The following is a 22,426-nucleotide window of genomic DNA, read 5'->3' as shown; positions in this document are numbered from 1 at the left end:
AAATATTTATAAACACAACTTGTGGGGTGAGGGAACTTTTTGATTTTTACAGTTTTATTAAGGGTATTTTGGACATTTCAAACATAAATTTTTTAAATGAGGGGGTATAGGGTTAATTGAGGGGGTACAAAAGACAACTTTCAAACCTGAAATGATCGGAACTAAAAATGAGCACACGAACCATAGAAAAAATTTGTATCGCGCAAGTATCGAAAAATGAAGCAGTAACTTCCTACACCTTTTCTTTTCTACTTACACACCTTCATTTTTAATTACCGTTACTATGTTGAAAAAATTTAAAAGTTGAGAAAAAAAAAATAAGAGCACAAATTTAACTAATTTTTTTGCATTGATTAAGTTTCTATTTAAAATTTTGTTCTAGTTATAAGAAAAAAAAGTCTTAACCCATTCAATAATCGAGATTAAAAATAATTTGTAAACTATTTTCGCACTTCTCAAATGAACGAGACATTCATAAATCACGTCTGACCCAAAGCAAGCAAGCAATACTTTGGGAACATTGTGATGCAGACTAGATGTCGAAATAACTAGATGCTCAAGTACGGAATACCTAGACACTCAAGTACTATGATGGTTCCTTGATTTTGGTGTCTCTTAGTTACATGTTTTTTAGACAAACGTAGTTGACTTATCGGTATCCCATATATTGGTTCCAACTACAAAATTGTGGAACACATATCTCATTATAGATTCATTCGAGAGTGAATAGACAAATTGATCCTTAAAATTATAAATATTGATCAAATTAGTCTATAAATTTTGCAAATTGACAAGTGCATCTCTTAAATTTTAAAATATCAATCAAAATAGTATCTCAGTAAACTTTTGTCTTAGATATTTTGATGTGACACTATAACTGAATATGTGGCTTATAAACATTGACCATACATCAATGTCATCTTCTCGAGAATAAATTTGTCAATTAAATTTTATCATTTCAAAGATAAATTTGTGAGTAATTGTAATTATACATTGACTAATTATTGACAAATTAGTCCATGAAATATTTAAATTTTATAGAAAAATTAGTTGATGTTGTGATGAGATATATATGAGATCAATGCAGAAGGGTCGCATATTAAATTCACATGTCACATCATATTCTCTAATGATAAAAGTTTAAATATGAATTATTTTGATTAATATTTTATAATTTTATATATGCATTTGCCAATGTACAAAATTTCAAAGACTATTTTGCCCAATGCTTACAATTCTATAGATGAATTTGCATATTCACTCGTTTATTCGATAAAGTCGTTGCTAAGACACTTTTAAATACATATTTGTTTGTTTTTGTTAGGAGTATAGGATGATTTGGAGAGTTGAGAAAGATGGAGGATATTCAATGAGAAGTATTTATGGCATTTGCAAGCTCTTCCTAAAATTATAAATAAAATAAATAAAAAGTTTTGACATATTTGTAGACATTGTTGTGTGTCATAACTCATCCTGATAAATTATTGGGTTGATTACACTACTAAGTGTGTGAGCGTTTTGTGAAGATGAGTTGGAGTACAACATGCACATCTTCTTCTATTGTCCAAAGAATGGTTGAGTTCAGCATTATTGAAAAAACTCAAGTTCTGCATTGATAAGAGATAAAACTCAATAATAATTTATAAATAGTGACACCCATCATTTCACAAGTTAGTTTTGTAAAAATGAATTAGGCTCAATATAAACTAAGAGGAGTCACCCCTCCAAATTACTTTAAGTAATTGGTTTACTGCATAAATTTAGTTTTTTTTTTTCTTCGTGTTTTATCTTTGATTTTATATTTTGAGTGCAATGTTTGGTTTGTCTGTCATCATGGTGTGACATCATTTGTTTTCTCGTCTAAGTGTGGTGTTCACAAAGCAAAAAACGTGTTTTGTCTATACCGTATTTTAAGTAAGGGATTTATGAAAACTATTACTAAATTCAACACCCTCTTAGTCTTACAAATGATTTGTTAATACGTTGTTGAATTAATGATGTCAAATATCATCTATAGTCGATATGAGCGAATACTAACAAATATTTTTTTTTTACAGATAGATTGAATTAAAGATTGTAGGTTTTACATTATTTTTATCATTGACTATATGTAGAAGAAACTAGTTTAGTTGCTGTAATTAAAATTTTAATTTGATCCTCTCTGGTTGACTTATAAAATATTTAGATATATTGGTTGCGTATTTTTTACTTTTTTTAATTATGTTTAATATCAAAATATAGATGAAAAATATTTCAAATTATAACAAATTTACTTATATTATTCTTATTTACATTTAAGCGAAACTTATTTTCCCGACAAAAAACTATATAAATTGTAAAGTTGAGTTTGTTAAAAGACCCCGTTCTCTTACAAAAATTATAAATATCCTCCTATCTTTACCTGGTTTCCAAATTTTGGTTGGTGTCTTAAATTGTCGATATGCATGAAATGAAATGCTATAATGAATGAAATGTCATAATCATGTTTTTACAATTTAAAAAAAAAAAAACACTCAAATTCAGTAATTACTTAGTTGTTGCAAAAAGAAAAATTAATAATGAGGTAATTAATTAAAAATAAAAAGACTAAGCAAATCGAAATCAAATTAGCATAGATTGCAAACTCCCTCCAACTCCAAGTGATATATTAAACAAGTAACACTAAAACAAGGTAGGGCAGTCTTAATTGAAGTGAAGTCACATGAACCTCCTCACTCTTGTCTCCTACTTACTCACTCACCCAATCTCCCATCTACCACTGTCATTCTTTAACCCCTCCAATTCTTCCACGCGCCACCGTCCTCTTTAACAAACCAAAGCAGCGCGTGTCTTTCAACTTCCATAACAGAAACCCAAAACAAGAAACATAACAACCTAAAAACTTGCTTCAACCTTTCCAAATTTAGTACACTTCCCTTCCCCTTTGGATCGCACCAAAAAAAAACCAAAAAAAAAATTTGAAAAAAAAAAACACCAAAGATCTCTCTCTTTCTCTCACTTTGTTCATAGCTTTGGATATTTGCTTCATTCTTCATATTTTTGGTTTCTATATGTCTCGTGCACCAAACTATGAATTTCAGGAATGGTGGAATAAACAAAGAGAAAAGGAAAATCTCGATCTCTTCGAAGAGAAAATTGAACAGTCGTCTTCTCCTTTTATCGCCGTAGATGTCGCCGGAAACGGCGGCGGTGGAGGAAGCAGCAACGTCCGTTCGAATCCGTCGGTGAAAAAGGAACGTACACGGAGTGCGCGACAGTTATCATGGGTTTGTTTATTGAAATTCCAACAAATCGCCGCAACCGTTGGATTCTTATCCAATGGTTTACTCTACCTTGTAAGAACGGCGAACCGTCGAATCATTTCGCGTGATTCGCCAGCTGATTCGTCTTCTTCGAGGCTTTATAGAGCGATCAGGGTGTTTTTGATTGTTGTGATTGCTTTGTTAGGGTTTGAGTTGGTTGCTTATTTTAAAGGCTGGCATTTCCGGCCGCCGTCGGTGGGGTCGGCCGATGTGTTGGGATTGGTTGGGGAGTTTTACGCGCGGTGGATTGATATTCGGGCGAATTATTTGGCGCCGCCGTTGCAGAGTTTGACGAATATGTGCATTGTTTTGTTCATTGTGCAGTCGGTGGATAGGATTGTTTTGATCTTGGGGTGTTTTTGGATCAAGTTTAGGAGGATTAGGCCTGTTGCTTCTGTGGATTATGATGGGAATGTTGAGAGTGTTGAGGATTATCCTATGGTTTTGGTTCAGATTCCTATGTGCAATGAGAGGGAGGTAAGAACATGTAGGTTTCTTAGTCCTTTTGAAACCCATTTTTGTTTAAAATTAAATGCTGCTGCTACTGGTTTTATTTATATGTTTATTTATTTTTAGGATTCATGCCTTAGGTTCTTAACATTTTATAGGGGATACATGATCTTATCTTTTTTTTTAAATGACTAATGTTAGTATGTTAATTTGTTAGTATTATGCTGGAGATGAGAATCGAATTCCAGACCACCATATCACTCCACACCTTAACTCTTCCACCCAGGCACTAAGTCAACCTTATATCCCCTGATACATGATTTTATGTGAATCTTGTGAAAGAGTAGAAGGATTATGTTTTATTCATGTATAGCTGTCAGTGATGAATAGTGTTATTAATATGGATAAAATGGGCCTAAATTAGGTGGTTGTGCGCACAAGTGTTTTTGTTGTTTAAATGTGTAGTGGTGCTGTGAACCAGTGTTACAGGGGTGTGTTGTTTTTTTTTTCCTTTTCAGATAGACATATGTTAATAGTTAGTCGTCAAGGTTTGACCTTGGACCTCTGTCTCAAACTCCTTCGGGTGTCCCAGATCAACCCCTCAAGCTATGCCTTGGGGATATGGGTAAAATGGACCTAACTGATGTGGGTGTGTGTTGCTGATTAAAGTTAGAGCTTTGTAATTTGCAGAAGGGATAATGAAAGGGTTTTTGTCTTGGAGGTTAGAGCTATGATAGAATGGGTGTTTGCTGTTACGTTGTGAGTGGGATCAACTGGGTAGTTGTGTTTTTGTTGCTCCATTTATTAAGTGGGAAAATGAGAGAGGATTTTTGTGTCAATTGTGTTTATGTGGTTGTTTAAGAGAGTTGGTAGGCGTGTGCGCTTTCATCAGAATACTTGCGATGAATACTCAATTTATGCAGATAGAGACTATATATAGAAAGTGTAATTATTGACAGAAATAAATGTATAAGTGGACCATTACTTACATTTTTTCGTTGTTGTACCATAGGTTTACCATCAATCCATTGCAGCAGTTAGTATCCTCGATTGGCCAAAGGAGAGAATGCTTGTACAAGTTCTTGATGATTCTGATGAAGCAGATATTCAACAGCTCATCAAGGCAGAAGTGCATAAATGGCAACAAAGGGGTGTTCGGATTATATACCGACATAGGCTTATACGTACAGGATACAAGGCAGGGAATCTTAAATCTGCAATGGGTTGTGATTATGTCAAGGATTATGAGTATGTGGCAATATTTGATGCTGATTTCCAGCCAACGCCAGATTTCTTAAAGAAGACAATACCTTATTTCAAGGTAATTAGTCAATAAATTTGAAGTTAAAAGTAATCTTGATTTCAGTAGATATAGCAACAGAATATGTTATTTATACTAGAGTCTAGAATAGTATGCTTCCAATGCCTTTGTTATGTCTTAGCTAGAGTTTTACTTTCAAAATATTTGCCCCACCCCAAACGCTCAAACTAGAGGCTGATGCACTTTTGAATCTCAAGCATCCAATACAGTGTTATGTGCAATAATCAAGTTTCTGATTTTAAATCATATATTCATTCAGAGGGATGTGTGATAAGTTGTACCATGTCCTTCCGTCCACTACTCTCTCATTCAAAACAAAGTCTGATTCTGTACCATTTTCCAATATTTCTTGGACCATTGTTGTTAGTGTAATTCATCCAAGGATTATAATCTGAAAAACATATATCTTGTTAGTTGAGTTTTCTTTTTTCTTCTTTTTTTTAACGACAAATGTTAGTATTTTGTTAGGGATGGGGATCAAACCTCTGATCTCCTTTTCACTTCATATTCCTTAACTCTCTCACTCCATCCACCAAGCCAACCCTATATCCCCACTTTTTAAAATATTATAGACACTTTTGGGAATTGGGAAATTGAACTATATAAATTCGATAATAGGTTTTCTTTTGTAATTCATTGAATATATTAAGCATTTTATTTTTGCAATCTCCAATTCTAAACTAATTTGAATGAAGAATTCTGCCCAATTGTCATCATTCTCATTAATGCTGCAACTGTCTTTGCTGTTTATAAATCATTCGCTATTCCATTTGTATGAGCTGTAATGTTACCAAATAATTTCAAGATATAAAAAAGATTTGTATATGACAAAAACTAAATAAAAACTGGACAGATGTTTTCGATTGTCTAAATAACTAGTAAAAAAATATGCTTATTTATTATGGGTCATTTTAAATGAATTATTTATTGGGTCCTGTACTAAGCATCCATCTAACCGATTTTTTCTTGTTTTGTTCTAACTGAAGGGAAAGGATGATTTGGCATTAGTCCAGGCAAGATGGTCATTTGTAAACAAGGATGAGAACTTGCTTACAAGATTACAAAATATTAATTTATCTTTCCACTTTGAGGTTGAACAGCAAGTGAACGGCATCTTCCTTAACTTCTTTGGTTTCAATGGAACTGCTGGTGTCTGGAGAATAAAAGCCCTTGAGGAGAGTGGTGGCTGGTTAGAGCGAACAACTGTTGAGGACATGGACATCGCTGTTCGTGCTCATCTCTGTGGATGGAAGTTTATATTTCTCAATGATGTTAAGGTACGGTGCACTATATTTCAAATCTTCGGGTATAATCTGAGATGTTTGAGAGTTTTAAATGTTCACTATATGCTTCTTGCAGTGCCTCTGTGAGCTTCCAGAGACATATGAGGCGTATAAAAAACAACAGCACCGCTGGCATTCTGGCCCAATGCAATTGTTTCGATTGTGTTTTGTTGATGTACTTCGTTCAAAGGTATTTAGTTTGTTCATTATTTTCTTTCTAGAGCAGATGAATTCTTTTGAATTTAGGAGACCTATATTAAATCCTTATTCTGTTATTGTTGCTTTATTTTTGTTTTAAGAATGATATGCTAAATTTAAACCTTTTAAGTATTTTAAAGTCGGAACTTGATTTCCGATGTGTCTTTCAATAATAATATTCAATTCTTGGTGGTGAGATTTGAATAGTTGTTGCATAAATTCACTAACTAAAATATCAAGTTCATGCTTATTTGCTTCGGTAATAATATGATTGTAAACTTATTACTTTTAAAAAAAATTATTGTAAACTTATTAGTGAGCTGAGGAAGGGTTGATGGTATTTGATGTTGTAAACAAATTAGATACGTGATTTATTGCTTAAGTGCATTTATGCAGCTATTAATTTTGTACATTTTACTCTGTTGTTCAATCTGTTATCAAACTTGGCATTCAAGTTTAGTTTGTGTATCACTTGCCCATGCTGCTCCATGCCGGCAGACATTAGATGTTAAAAGTTATAAGAATCTGAGCCTCTGTATGAAGTAAATTATGTCAATTACTGACACTATGACATATTTAAAGCCTCAATCCTACATAAAAAAATGCTACTTTAATTTGTATAAAACTTTTGGCAATTAAAATCTCATATTATGCCCCATATATACTTCATCAAGTTTTTGTCCACATCCTGCATGCATTGTATGTAATGCTAACTGGTTTGTCTTCACTTTTATTAAAATAATTTGATAATTTCATTTCAAGAATGATGTACTATGATGCATTGCTGATTGGATTCTATTTGTACCAGGTTAGTTGGGCAAAGAAGGCCAATTTGATATTTCTTTTCTTCCTCCTGAGGAAGCTTATTCTGCCATTTTATTCGTTCACCCTCTTCTGCATCATTCTTCCATTGACCATGTTCCTTCCAGAAGCTGAGCTCCCAGCCTGGGTTGTTTGTTACATTCCTGGAGTAATGTCTATCCTAGGTGTTCTTCCAGCGCCGCGATCATTTCCATTTATAGTGCCTTATCTTCTATTTGAGAACACTATGTCAGTAACTAAATTTAATGCCATGATATCTGGATTATTTCGCTTCGGAAGTTCTTACGAGTGGGTGGTAACAAAAAAATTGGGTAGATCATCAGAGACAGATTTGGTTGCCTACGAAAAGGAATCTGAACCTCTAATGCGATCCAATAGTCTTCATAGATCTTCCTCAGATTCAGGCATTGAAGAACTAAGCAAACTAGAACTGTCAAAGTTAGCTCCAAAGACCAAGAAAAATCGTCTCTACAGAAAAGAACTTGCTCTTGCATTTATTTTGTTAACTGCCTCGGTTAGAAGCTTATTATCTGCTCAAGGAATTCACTTCTACTTCCTATTATTTCAAGGGATAAGTTTTCTAGTTGTTGGTCTTGATTTAATTGGAGAGCAGGTTAGTTGAGCTCCAGCTTTTAGTGGATGCAAAACCTCCTCTCAGATCCTTATTGATTCAAATATAAAATGTCACATTGGGCAAAACCTTAACTTATCACAGAACATATTGATTTGAGCCTCTGAGCTGTTCAGTGGTTTTGGGCTCCCAATTTAAATCAAATCAAGTTCTGCTTGGCACCAAACTTGCAGTTCTGTTTGTTGTTTGGTTTAAAGATCACTACTGCCTTCATTGTTGTTGCCAAGTTAAGCAAAAGTTGTTTCAGTTCTGAATGGCAAAATGTGTTATGACACTTGGAGAAAAGGGGTTGACATTTGTGACCTTTATTACCAATATATAAAGTTGCTTGCCTGCCTGAATTGAAAAGGTCGAAACTGTTATATTATTACATCATTTGTTATTCTTTTTCAATATTGACAAGGACAAACTGTACAATCACATAAGTTACATTGTGTTGTTGCTTAAATTGTATTTGTTATTATCAAGAAACTGAGATTTCTGGTACAACCCGTAGCATATGTTTTCATCGTTTTTCGTCAATTTTATTGGTTATCTTCATCAAATCAAGACTGAATCTGAACCTTGTAAATCACAAGTACATATCTGACAAAGCAAACTAGCATGGTAATGTATTTTTTATTTTAATTTATATTCAATACAAAGATCACGTTTGTTTACAACTTAAGACTTCACATTTTCTTAAAATGAAAAAATAATACAAAACATGTCTTAAGCTACCATCTTATCACATTAAATATAATCAATTAAGAATTGCATGTTCATTCGCATATTTATAGCAAGTACAAAAAATGTACTTCTTAGCCGATGGATTGGGAATGCAACACAAACATAATTAAAAAATCAGTCAGAAAGTCTCATTAGAGTTATTTAGATCTGTTTTCTATTTGCTCAAAAGGAGTGGAGCATTCTCTCCTCATAAGTAGAGTTATTTTGAAAGTCATCACAGTTCAAACTTCCAACTTCCAAGCATGGAATAGTTGCATTCTTTCTACAACATATTCATAGATATTGCCACTTGTGTCCTGGTAGCTATGGGAGCAAATCTGGCTCCTCCATGTACTAACTATTCATGTTAAATAAGTCAAATTCTTTTGCACGACTAAATACTCAATTTGATCCATAAATATTAACCTAGTGTAATAAATAATCAAAATTTCAAAATAATCAATAAAACAACAAAACACTAATCAGATAGGTCCCTCTATTTGACTTTGTATTAAAATAGAGATGCATCTACAACATGGATTTAAAGTCATTATTGTCCTTCCGAACATCAATTGTATTTTGAAACTAGATCATGATTACGTTCATTGGCAAATCAGTTTTAATCAACCTCTAAAATTCAAAATTTTGAAACTTAAGAGAGTAACGTAGATTACAAAAGCCTTTAAAAATAATGTTTTATACTACTGTCAAAAGCCTAGTTTTATACTACTGTTAAAAATAATGTTTTATACTACTGTCAATAGCCCAATGGTCAGAAAGAGACGAGATATAAGGAAATAATACAGCGACATGGAAGGAGCTCAGAATATGGGTCCCCGCAGACGATTTCTCTTACGGATAGCGATGTTTGGTGGAGAAGTGAAAAGTCTAACATACGAAAACTTTGCTTATGAATTGTCGACAGCAGAATTTTGTAAAAATTGATCCTTTGAAATTTAACTTATCTATTGCAACTCACAATTAGACATTGCAGTTTAACAAAGTAAAAGAAAATTACGATTGAAAACATATTGAGTGACAAAATTGTTAATCATAAATATCACAGTTAACAACAAAATCAAGAAACAACTGTCAAAAAACTAAACAGAACGTTCGCACTAAATGCCAGATGGCATCATATCCAAAAGGAGAATGTTGACCATTGGCATCAAATGAAGCACAACTAGAACGATAATAAAAATTTGGAAACAGTACAATCAAGCAGCACCCTTGCCCTTCTTCCTCTGGAGTTTCTTCATGTAAAATTCAAGCTCTTTTCCTTCAAGAATGTAACTACATAAAAATAAAGGGAACAAACAGTAAAGTCAGATGTACAGTTAAATAAAGGGACTTGAGCAGAACAATGGTAATTTAAGCCTTACCCATCAGCCCTGCCACATTGACCAGGTCGAGATGAAATGCATGCAAGCAAACGCCCACCACCAAACTGCTCTTCAATGTGGGAATCAAGCTGGCGTTCTTTCTGGCGTGTCTCTAATTTTCTTTGGACATGGTTACTCTTTTTGGCTTCTTCTGTAACAGCTTCGGCCTCCTGCAAGTTATACATCAAATGGAAAAAGAAAAAACATCAACTACCATACAGAATAATACAGTTTGATCAAATCCATAAATTGAACAACACAAATAATGTTTCCATTCATTTTTCAGTATTAACCAGTATTCATAATTCACATCAAATAAAGGCGAATAGTTGGTATAGCTATTACATATCAGACATTCATTAGCCCGAGTCAACCAAGACGTTCAAATTAAATTAAACCCATAATATTTAAGCCAAAGAGTAAACATAGATTTGATGGCTTGAAAACAATGTGCAAACTAGCTTAACAAGGTGTTTTCCTAAACATACAGTTCAGAAACCATATCTGATTCATCAAACTAAAACACATCAGATTATTAACTACCAGTTTTGAAATTTCTCGTGGTCATTTTTATTTAAAACAATAATGCAAACAAAATTGGATTCATGAACAAAATGTGCCAAGCGTATGAGTTAACAGTATAAGAACAAGGGAGCAGGGTTAATAGTATGCAGCACAAAGTCCAAAAATATTACCTCTGGTGCATCTTTTTTGGAAGCAGTTTTCTTTTTCCTTCCAATTTCAACACCGTAGTGTTGAAGATACCACTGCTTGAAAGGAGCAGCATCAACCTGCACGATAGCACTCTTCACAAGGGTCTGAGTTCGCACAAGCTCATTGTTGGAAGCATTGTAAACCACATCCAGCAAACGGGTTTTACGAGTGACAGCTTCACTTCCCCATGAGAAATTTCCAGTATCCAATCTGAGAGCTCTCCACTTCACATTGCCCCCTCTAACACGAATGCGTCTAACAGTTTTGTTGCTTGATAGCTTGGTGTTAGCTGGCTGGCGACCAAGCTCGTACCTAAATGAAATAATCAAAATATATTAGACGAAAAAACATAAGAAAGAAATTATAACATAACAAAATAGCACAAACGTTAATCCAATAAGTTCCAACAAATATAATTTACAAACCTAAAGCAAATTTGACATAAATAATAGCTATGAAAAGAACTCAACTGTCAAATGATTACTCACCTAATTAATTATCAGAAAATGTGTTTTGCCCATAAATTAGATACAGAAACTGTTGAACCAATAATGGTGTTGGTCATCATTAACATAGACAAACTAGGTTTAGTTTCCGTTTATTTATACCACCTTAAAATTTACTAAATTTCACGAGCCTAATGTACGTATAGTGACTCCTTTAAGCATCGAAACATGAACTGTTGAAAAAAAAATCAACAACATCTACGCAGCCCACTTAGATCACATTACAAGAACTGTGATCAGATTATACGTTATAGACTGTAATTCTCGAGTGAAGTTAATAAAAAAGAGAAGGTATGTTGTTGTAACATCAAAATAAAACAAAAAAGTGAGAAGAAAGCTTTTCAAAGTCAAAAAAGAGTGCAAAATTTCTAATCTATTATGCAAAATAAACTAAAACTAGATCTTGTATACGCTCTACAAAAATAAAATAACATCTCCAATCCAAACATCATAATAAACCACAAAACTCAAGAGCCAAACAAAAAAAATTGCCATCACTAAAAAAACTTATTACGTTGAAACCGATTACATTTTCATCAAAAACCGCCAGTTCGACAACAAAGTAAAGAAAAATTATAAAAAATCAAAACGCCCAAAAAATCTCAACAAACAGATCAACTACAGTTAGAGGAACTAAACGAAGCAACCAAAAGCAACAAATAAATGTCGAAATAAAAAAATTCGAATAATAAATTGTATTAAAAGAGAGTAAAAGGGTTTTGGAACATACTTTCTCTTCTTCCTCCATGCCTTCTTCTTGCCACCAGTGGCACGCCTTTTGTGCATAGAATCCCTAGAAATACCTGATTCATTATAATAACAAATCACATTAGACAAAAATTGAAGCCGCTAATAGAGATAATCGGTGTTTGAGATTGATCGAAAATGTGAAAGATTGTTACGAACCCATGGTGAAAGATGCGAGGCGCACTCCACTAGTTGCTACAAGGTCTCTCGCACCACTCAGAGTGAAAACCCTAATATTTGTGATGATTTATATATGTGCCAATTAGGGTTGAACGGACCCGGGGCCTGTTAAAAAATGGCCCAACTTTCTTCCTTGCTTTTTTAAAAAATAAACATTAAGAATAAGGACTTTTGTGATTATTAGAAGAAATAATCTAGATTTTTAGAAAACATAATATTTTAATATTAAAATAAATGTAATTATTAGAAGAAAAACAATTATATTTTTTTATATATTTTTTTCCAGCCGAGAAAATATTTTTATTTATTATAATATAAAAACAACTCTTAAAAATTAATTTATCTTGACATAGTACAAGTGTAATTACCTGAAAAAATACTCATACACCTATATTTTCTTTATTAAATATATACATATAAAACATTCAAAATGTTCTATAGAGATTTAGGGCTTGTGTTAAATCAATTTTTCATTTTAGTTTTTAAAATTGGTTTTATAAATCAGTTTTTTAAAACTACTTTTAAGAAGAGAATAACAAAAAATTGTGTATGGTGATCTAATTTTTCAGAACAATTAAAGAGATGAAAAAATGAAACAAATTGTTTGTTAATCTAATTTTTTTCAATATCTTTTATTAAATTAAATAATAATAACTAAAAAATTCATTATATTTTTTTTTCCAAAATGATATATTTTAAATAAGAAAAAAATTTGTACTTAATATATTTTTTACAAACCTAATCGTCTTACACTTCTCTTTTTTCATTCATATGAGATAAATGTTTTATAACCATTATTTTTACATCAAAATAATTTATTTAAATTATTTTTCTCTCATTTAGCTTTTAAATAATATATTTAATTCACTTATTTTCATAAAATTTTAATTTATGCGTGGAAGAGAGGTTTAGAATATTTTAAACATATTTAACCCTTAATCTTTTTATAGTAATCATATTTATATTTGTGATAAATGTGTGGACATTCTTATAAAAATATTTCATATCTTCATAGCTTATAAATTAATTAATTTTTATATAAAATTAAATTATATGATAGAGGTGGATACTAGTGGATACTATAATGCTCACTCAATTTTAGAGGTAGTTATTTGTGCTTAATTTATAGTGCATATTTTAACTTTTATTTTTATAAATATTTTTTGTGAGTATCTATTAGATCTGAGTTCAATTGTCATATTTAAATTTTATTATATTATGATTAATAAAGAGAAATTTATCAATATCTGTAAGTACAACTCATATGATTATTATAAAAATATTTTATATACAGATACATGTTCGAATCTATAATTTTTCACAATTAGTACGTGTGAATTTAACCGCTGTGTTTTTTTTATATAAAAAAAGAATGAATTTAAACATTATGTTTTTTTTTTATATAAAAAAAAATACATTTATCACGTAAGTACTATTAATAATAACATTTACCAAAAAAAGTCCAAAACACTCAAACATAAATACCACCCAACACATCCACTCACAACAAAAAATGAAAAATAACACATAGGCTCATACTAAGTAAATGGTCACTAAACTTTAACAAAAAACACTACATTATAAAATTAGAGTAATTTTTTCATATATTTACATTAATATCACTAATGAAATATGTCAATTCTCCGTGTATTTTTTAAACTCAAAATAGAGAATCAAAACATCAAAAAGATGTTTCCATTTTTCTCTTTTTTAAAAACATAAAATCAAAACAATTTTAAAAACACTTGAATATAAAAAGTATTGTTAAGTGGATTTTTTAGTTTTATTATTTTATAAAAGTGAAGTACAATTTTTAAAAACCCAATCAAACAAGCTCTTAACAATTGTCATTACTAAAAAATAAATGGTCTACATAAAATTATATGTGTATGAAATGTCTAGTTATATTTAGGGTGCGTTTCATTTAGTAAAATACATAGAGCGGGAAAGAATAACTTGTTTTCGTATTTTGATGAGATTGGGATAAAACAGGGATCATATGACACTAATTTGAAAAAAATTCAAACTAAAAAGACTACGTGCAATATTTAATATATCTTAAAGGTTAATGGTGCAAATGAATGTAACTTAACGGACATAATCGGAAAGAAAAAAAAATATAACTTACGGAACCTAAGTGAAAATTGAGTTAAACTTAAAAAGATGTATGTTTGTCTATTTTCTACTAAAAAATTATTATCCTCATTCATCTCTCTCCTATCTCTATATTGTATTAAGTCCCTCCATCTTTCTCTACTATGTCATGTCTCTCTCCCTCTATTTTCTCTCTCCATTTTTATCTTTCTACCTATTATTTCATGTCTCTCTTCCGGCTTTCTCCCAACTCTTCTCCACCCTCTCTATCTCTTATCTCTCTATTCTCTCACGATTCTCTCATTTACCTCTCTCCCTCTCTATTATAGTAAAAATTACATTTTTTTGGGTGAATATACCTATCAAATGAAGTGCACTGTAAAATTGTTTGTATTGTACATCGACCATCGTATATAGTGGAATATAAAATGTTGTCATGCACATTTTTATATTGTTTTATTTAATATTTATTGTTTTGCGAATCAAACATTATAGTGAAAAAAATAAAAAATATTGTAAGTAAATAATTATAATTTATAAATTGAAAATCCCAAAAATAAAATTAGATGGTGTTCTTAATACCCAATAAAATTTATTGATTTCCCATTCAAGCATGTAAATTTTGAAAAATTCCAACTTATTCTGAAGGTGACTTTCGACCTAATGAATTTGTGAACATTAGCAAAAGGAGTGCCCTTCTTAACTCAAATTCAATTGTGTTATCCTTTCTATACACAATGTCTTATCGAATGGTTTCACATGTGATAAGGTTCGTGCAACCTCAACTGTGAGATCCGGATAATATTATATTCTCAAATCTAGTTGGATAGGCAAATAATACACTTTTAATATGGCGTTGTTTTTTAATTATTTGTAGTAATAAAAAAAATATTCAGTCTTATTTTCAAATATTTTGGCTTTATGTAAATATTGTTGAAACTTAGAAGTTTGTTAAGAAAAAGCACCATCTTTTTTATGAAAGCTAATAACTAGTGTATTACGATTTTTTTTTTCTTATATTTGAATTTATGTATTTTATTTCTTTAACTCTTAACTCAAACTAGATAAATTAACCTTCTAACTCATTAAGATAACGATAGTTGAAAGATATTTAAAAAAATAAATTCCATCATTCTAAAAAATAAATAACTCATTACAGTAAAAAAATCGAATAGATTGAAAGAATTTATATCTCAAAATAAAGAAAACAAAGTAAAAATGAGTATCATTTCAAGTAAAAAAATGAAGATGACAACAATATCAGTAGTGTTCACATCTAATCGCTTAAAATAAAAATCACAAAGTAAAAAATAAAAAATAAAAATCATACAAAAACAAATTTCTTAGATGTCTTTAAACTTACTTTTGTAAAAACTATACAAAATAAACAAAAGCTAGAATTAAGTAACTCATAAATATTGCGTCAAAAAAAGTAACTCATAAATATTGCGTCAAAAAAGTAACTCAGTAATATATGTTTTTCGCTACTAGATTATACTTAAGTAACTTTATTAGAAAATCATTCAAGCAATTATATATAAGTGGTAACACACATTTGATGAAAACCAAAATCCAGTAAAAAAGAAAAAAGATTACAAACCAAAAGAACAATAAATAATCAATTGCAATTTGCAAGTCACCCTTTTTACTCTTGTATATGTTTAAAGGGAAATTAGAGCATCTCAAATGGTTATAGTTTAAGTAACTCGTTTTGGGTTTCATATACTACTAGCAAGTGATTCACACAATGCTACATCATACTTGGTTCGATGAAACTCAGTTTTGTCACCTTATACTTCTCCAATGGAGAGAAATAATAAGGAACAAGTTCATTCTCTTATGAAATCCTCTTGAATACTCCATTGAAGATACTCTTAGTGTCATAAAATAAAATGTACATTTAATTATTTTTTTAGTCATGTACTTTTAATTTCTAGCACTTGATTTTGATATAAATAAGTGGTCACTAACATTTGATAAGAGTGAGCGAGAGAATTGCAACCATTTATCTTGTATTTTAACTTTTAGAAAGAATTAAACTTCAATATTCAATTGCATATGCATGCATTCTTATACATACACAGCTTCATATTCAACCACAAAACCAAGCAAAACTAGTAGTTATTATTGTTAACATTGCATAAACTAATAAAATAGCATAGTTGATCAATATCTGGTGGTAAACTGATTCACCTAGCTTGCTAGCTATTAGGTGTGACATGAAGTACATTTGCAAGTAGAGGAACATTTGCAACCAGTTCCAGTTGCAACATTCTTGGGACATCCACATGGATTGCATCCACAGTGCTCCCCGCATGAACATGTTGTGTGATCAACTTCACTTGCGGATTCACTCCCTATGCACCTGCAGTGAATTGTTGAAAACATCTTAAGGGTATAATAGTAATAATAATTATATACTAGTACCAAATTTGAGAGGGATATGGAAATTTTAAGAGAAAATGGTTTTTGATTAAAACATAATAATAGGGGTTCTTTTGTTCATTGGTCAGTCGAATGATCAAATTTGTCATCAAACTTCTTCGGTTTTGTTGAATCGGTTTTAATACAACTTTTGATCATCATAACAAAGTGAATATAATAGTGTGCTTTGATTTGAATGGTGTATGGAAAAAAATATTATATTGAAATAGATGTACAAACATTTGATATATTATTGAAATATATATTTGAAATCCGAGTTTTTTCACAAATATGCATTTCGATTTTGTGATAAATGTTTATCTTGTAAAAAAATCCATTAAAAAGAATTGGAACATGTAATATAAAATATTCTATGCATCTTGGCCTTTTCCATTTGTAATAAACTTTAATAGGCATAAACGATTATCATTTATCACAATAAATTAGAACATGTAAACAAATGTAATAAAAAAAGAATATAAAAAACAAAAGAAATTAACCTGCAAGTGGAATCACCAGCACATGGAATTGTGCAGCCGCACACATTGTCACATACCCTTCTAGCTCCCGTATCTGCCATTTCTCTCTTTCTTTCTTTCCTAATTTCTCAAATCTTCTATAATTTATAAACCTTAATGTTCTTCTTAATTGAGGTTTTATAATATTGGCTTCATTCAGTTAAGGGGCTTTAGTGTCTTTTTCTTGTCAAGTAGGGGGATTTAGTGACAAATGTCACCTTTGCCAACCACTTTTCATGCCAACTCCTCGCTTGACCCAGCCTACTTAAAAGAAGTTAGATTTGGAGCACATGTAAATGACCTACTAATTAAACGTGCTATTTAATTTTACATTTTTTATTTATTTATGTTGATACTATTCATCAACATGTGGACAATAGAATATTCATAAGTACGTTTCACAATTTTCGGTTTAGTTTGTCTACTAAGTTGGAGGATAATGAGGAGATAAAGGGGGAGGAGTTATTTGGAAGGATGAATATACCTTTTTGAGCCAAGTTAAACCTCACTACAAAAGTGGAAGAATTTAGAATTTGTTTGAAATTATATTCAAAATATCCTGGTATAAAAAAATACAATTCATTTTTCAGTTTTTTATAAAACATTTTTCTCTCGTAGTTAAACAAAATAAAATTTCGTACATAGTAAACCGAAACTTTTTAACAAATGAAATAATAATTTTAGGATTTATGAGGCTCGATGCATATAATTAATTACTTATAATTGAGTTAAGAGAGAGTGTATATTGATCAGTAAAATTCAGGACAATTCAAAGTTTCAAATGCTTTAACTGTTTCCTTAAACTCAATATTGCGCATAGTAGAACATTATGATCCAAGCACATGAATGTGGTCTACTGGTTCCACTACACAATGCGGAATCCAGTGTCTAGCATAATTGGTAACTAATTTCATCAACATAACTTTCCCTATTCATGATAATATAACTAAACCTGTCCCAAATGACATCCCTTAAAATCCATCACAATTATCAAATGTCGAGAAACAAATAAACTAGTTTTGATAAATTTTCCATGGTGCTTGCTCTATGCCTTGCTGTCAATACTCATGGGTTCCGCATCCTTTGGTGCCGATTTCTGCATGTAGTAAATAAATGCAGAAGATTAAACACAGATACATAAATAAAATAAACCATACTTCGACTCCAACTTGACATCATCAGTAATGCATTGTCCAGAAATTAAAATTTACTAGAGTATCAATAGAGATGGAATACTCACGCTATTGTCAAGTGAATCCAACTTTTTCATTTTGCTGAACATATTCCCATAAAATTTTGCATCTTTCTTATTAATCTCCTTCATCTTTTCCTTCAAAACCTTGTACTCCAGCTTCACATCCCTGGTTTTTAAAAATCAAAACCAATTTTTTTTATTTACAAGAAAAATCCAAGTAAATCCAAAATACAAGAAATTCTAATTATATAAAGGCCTACACAGAAGTAATTTATTTAGAATATTTATTACCTGTTGTCAGGATCAATCTCAAGGGCTTTCTTGATATCAAATTCAGCCAAATCCAAGTCAGCCAACTGAATATATGCCTGCGCCCTTCTATAAAGGGCCTTCACACTAGTGCTCTCAAGCTCCAGAACCTGCTTGCCCATGTAAATATCAGTTATTGATTTTGGGAAAACAAAAGCAGTGATTTTCTAAGAGATTAGAGACATTAGCCATACCTTTGTGCACAATTTCTCTGCCTGTTTATAGTCTTTCAACTTCAGCTTGCATGCTGCATCGTTCAGATTACAAGCAACCTTCAAAGCCTTGGCACTCTTCTTCTGCTCTTCACTAAAGGAAGTATCATACTCTATGTACTTCACAGCCTGCATTATGGTTTCCGTATTATAAAGAATGTCTCAAAGCCTTGCATTGAAGTAGATGAGGGTGAAAAATACCAATGTAATTTTGATTACCTTCTCATATCTTTTAGAAGCTCTGGCATATTTCCCAGTTTTAAACAATGCATTCCCTTCTTCTTTCTTCTTCCCAGCAGCTTCTATCTTTTCTTCAGTGTTCATGTCCCAGGACTCCTTATCCTTAAAGCAAGTAAGGAGCGATTCATAAATGCAAAGAAAGCAACAAGTCAGAGAAAGAAGAAAAAAAATGAAATCATTCTTATATGATTCCTGCTAACCAGTGTCCTGAAAACACCTGACCAATTTGAAAATTATTCATTGAAAAGTGTAATGTTTAACTCTGTTAATCAATCTACATTTTTTTTCCAAGGATTGATTTCCATTGTTTGAATCTTTACCCAAAGAAAACTGTTAAGCCTTTGTCTCTTTATTAGGCTAAGAAATTATGTCAAGAAATTCAATTTGGGGATGAGAATCAAAACAGCTAATATTTTATTAACACAGAAATGAAAAAAGAGGGTACAAAACTGTAAAGAAAAATCCCAAACTTGGAAGTGGCAGGAAGAAATAATATATAAAAACAAAAGGCAGTTCCCTGCTTTGGTTTGAATCTTTACTCTCTTAATCTTGTGAACTTTGTTAAACTAAAGCTGCCAATGTTCCTCTCCAATAATTGAAATATATCAATGCATAATTGAAGATTATCAGTAAGTTATTTGTTTACCTTGACGAATGATACTAGCTCAAGCTCATAATACAAGGTTGAATTAGGAGGAACAACTGCCAATTCCTTCTGAGACTCTGATGAACCAAAAGCATACTCAGGCGCAATGGTCAAAGATGCTACCTCACCCTTCTTCATGGTCATTACAGCTCTATCCAGCCCATCAATCACTTGCTCTGCTCAATACAACAGACATTCTCTTTAGTTGGTATAAAAACAAATCTAGGCGAGAGGGTAGGACATTGGGACAACTCAAATTACCCTCATCTGTTTTGAATTCAAACAGGTCGGCTTCATCATCACTATGGCCCTTCTTCAAAAATACAGTGCCATCTTGCAGCTTACCAATTAGTTTCACTGCAAAAATGCAAATTGAATAAAGATCGTATCAGAATCCATGCACTAGTTCCATTAAAAAGATAATGAACACAAAGAGTCATCATTTGCATTGATGAGGATTTACATTTCACAACAGCTCCCTCATTTGGACGCTCATATCCTTCCCCTTCTTTGAGGATCTTTTTTATGACCTTCTTGTCGTCAGTTACTTCAGAAACAGTCTTCCAAGAAACTAACTCGAGAGCAATCTGCAATGTTGCATTGGGTGGAACTGCACCTTCATCACCATGTGCTGGCTTGCCCTTCTCACCAAATCCATCTATAACACAATAATGAAAAGCATAAGTATCACGATTACTAGTGAAATCCTTGAATAATAGTATTGATATATAATCATTTCCTAAAGAGACTTTGTAGACCACTTACACTGTGGCTTCACAGTCAAGATCACTTTCTCTCCTTTTTTCATGGTCTTAACAGCCTTTGACAATGCAGGACAAAAATGACCTGTCACATGGTAATGGTAAACATAAATGTAAGACACCCCATACAAGAAAAGATTGATAATTCAAGAGACTGACAAGAATTGTGACCACTGACCATCCTTGACTGCGAACTCCACACCATCAGATTTTGCTACAAGTGTTCCGTCATCAAGACATGCTTCGTACTTAACTGCAATACCATGTGTTGAGCTTATAGTTAACACCGAGTCACATAAAAGATTTGTCTGATGAAAAGTGAAATATGTTAGAAACATGTATACCAAAAACTTCATCAGGATCCTTTGGGTTTTCCCATTTCTCCCCCTCCTTAAGTATCTTCTTAAACAATCCTCCATCCTTACATATATCCTTGACACTAGTCCAGGACAGCAGCTCAACATCGAACTGGAGAGTAGCATTGGGAGGAATAGTTGGAGGAGAACCAGATTCACCATAAGCCAGTTCAGCTGGGATTGTGAAAAGGGCATTTTCTCCTTTCTTCATTGTTTTAATACCTAGGTCCCATCCTTTGATAACTTGCCCTGCAAGCCCAAGGTAGCTTATGTTTGTAAAACAAGGATTGCACATTATCAATTAAAACATATAAACTATCATTAGTAATTAGTAATAGTAACATCTGCATTGGAGAACTAAGCAAAGTAACAATTCAAAAACTGCAATCAGAGACTGTGAAGGAATCCATGTACATTTGGAATAGCATATTAACCGCTTAATTTGTATATCACATGACATAAGCATTAGTGCAAGTGTTTTGTGTGAAAATAACTTTATGCCATATCTATCTGCTTTCAACTCATCAAAACAGCTAAAAATTTATACATAAAAACATTTAACTACATTCACTATTTGATTACAGAAACAGCTTATTCATCATAAGCATCGATATGATAATCACTTATTCAATAAGTACTTAACTAAACTATAACTATATACCCAGACACAACCTCAATCAACCATGGAAATTAACAGATCTAATCATTTACAGTATCAATCAAATTCCAGTATCAATCAAATTTAAGATAATAAAAAAATTGAAGAAAGAAAAAACAATTAAAATCGTTCCATTGCACTCACCTTGTCCAAGCGTGAATTTGAAAGGAGTTCCCCTATCTCTGCTGGAATCAAACTTAGTACCATCAAGCAACGTTCCAGTGTAGTGAACTGCGCATCAACAGAAAAATTGAACATTATTTAAAAAAAAAAAAAAAGAATAGAACAAACCTAATCCAATTCAATCTAATCAACGGATAATTAACAGTAACATATAGCAAGAGAGAGAGAGGAGGAGGAACCTTGAACTTCATCGCCAACATCGGGGGTTTCCCATGCTTCACCTTCTTTGATAAGCTTTTTCTTCAAGCCTTGTTTACCAATCTCCTTCTCTTCGCCGACCTTGAGAATCAGATTCTCGTCGTCACCGACGCCGGCGAAGTCGAAGTCGTCGTTCATTGGCTCGGTCGCCGGGATGTCGAAATCTTCGTCCATGATTTACGAAATGTGCGAAATCGAAAAGTAGAAGAAAATGCGGAGATGAATGAATGCAAGGAATGCGTGAAGAAGAGGGATGATATAAATGGAAATGAAAGTGAGTTGTCGAGGGGTTCGAGAGAGTTCTATGGCTAAAGTCTCAGAAATAGAATGGGTAATAGTTTCCAGAATCGAGGGTTTAGATGCTTCCAGACACCGGAACTTTTACTTT

At 32.0% G+C, this 22,426-nt stretch overlaps 4 protein-coding genes across 4 annotated transcripts; 1 reads left to right on the top strand and 3 right to left on the bottom strand.

The window, feature by feature from the left end:
* Positions 1-2,661: 2,661 nt before the first annotated feature.
* LOC101513981 (probable xyloglucan glycosyltransferase 6) lies at positions 2,662-8,496 on the top strand. The gene is made up of 5 exons (XM_004510176.4): positions 2,662-3,779; positions 4,765-5,073; positions 6,060-6,350; positions 6,433-6,546; positions 7,363-8,496. The coding sequence occupies exons 1-5, from the start codon at positions 3,051-3,053 to the stop codon at positions 7,996-7,998; spliced, it is 2,079 nt and encodes a 692-aa protein (XP_004510233.1). The 5' UTR covers positions 2,662-3,050; the 3' UTR covers positions 7,999-8,496.
* A 1,213-nt stretch (positions 8,497-9,709) lies between these two features.
* Positions 9,710-12,375, bottom strand: LOC101514314 (small ribosomal subunit protein eS8). The gene is made up of 5 exons (XM_004510177.3): positions 12,224-12,375; positions 12,048-12,120; positions 10,793-11,123; positions 10,098-10,267; positions 9,710-10,008 (listed from the first exon to the last, which is right to left on the bottom strand). Exons 1-5 carry the CDS (start codon positions 12,225-12,227, stop codon positions 9,933-9,935), a joined length of 654 nt encoding a protein of 217 aa, XP_004510234.1. The 5' UTR covers positions 12,228-12,375; the 3' UTR covers positions 9,710-9,932.
* A 3,953-nt stretch (positions 12,376-16,328) lies between these two features.
* Positions 16,329-17,480, bottom strand: LOC101514635 (class II metallothionein-like protein 1A). The gene is made up of 2 exons (XM_004510178.4): positions 17,263-17,480; positions 16,329-16,703 (listed from the first exon to the last, which is right to left on the bottom strand). The coding sequence occupies exons 1-2, from the start codon at positions 17,340-17,342 to the stop codon at positions 16,547-16,549; spliced, it is 237 nt and encodes a 78-aa protein (XP_004510235.1). The 5' UTR covers positions 17,343-17,480; the 3' UTR covers positions 16,329-16,546.
* Positions 17,481-18,003: 523 nt separating this feature from the next.
* Positions 18,004-22,426, bottom strand: LOC101514965 (peptidyl-prolyl cis-trans isomerase FKBP62-like). The gene is made up of 13 exons (XM_004510179.4): positions 22,020-22,426; positions 21,802-21,888; positions 20,988-21,248; positions 20,822-20,896; positions 20,648-20,728; positions 20,346-20,540; positions 20,144-20,239; positions 19,883-20,058; positions 19,216-19,338; positions 18,979-19,125; positions 18,767-18,894; positions 18,521-18,641; positions 18,004-18,376 (listed from the first exon to the last, which is right to left on the bottom strand). Exons 1-13 carry the CDS (start codon positions 22,210-22,212, stop codon positions 18,326-18,328), a joined length of 1,734 nt encoding a protein of 577 aa, XP_004510236.1. The 5' UTR covers positions 22,213-22,426; the 3' UTR covers positions 18,004-18,325.

The sequence above is a fragment of the Cicer arietinum genome, chromosome 7, assembly GCF_000331145.2.
Source record: "Cicer arietinum cultivar CDC Frontier isolate Library 1 chromosome 7, Cicar.CDCFrontier_v2.0, whole genome shotgun sequence".
Classification (NCBI taxonomy): Eukaryota; Viridiplantae; Streptophyta; class Magnoliopsida; order Fabales; family Fabaceae; genus Cicer; species Cicer arietinum.
Note: the sequence above shows the minus strand (reverse complement) of the source record. Positions and strands in the feature narration are given on the sequence as shown.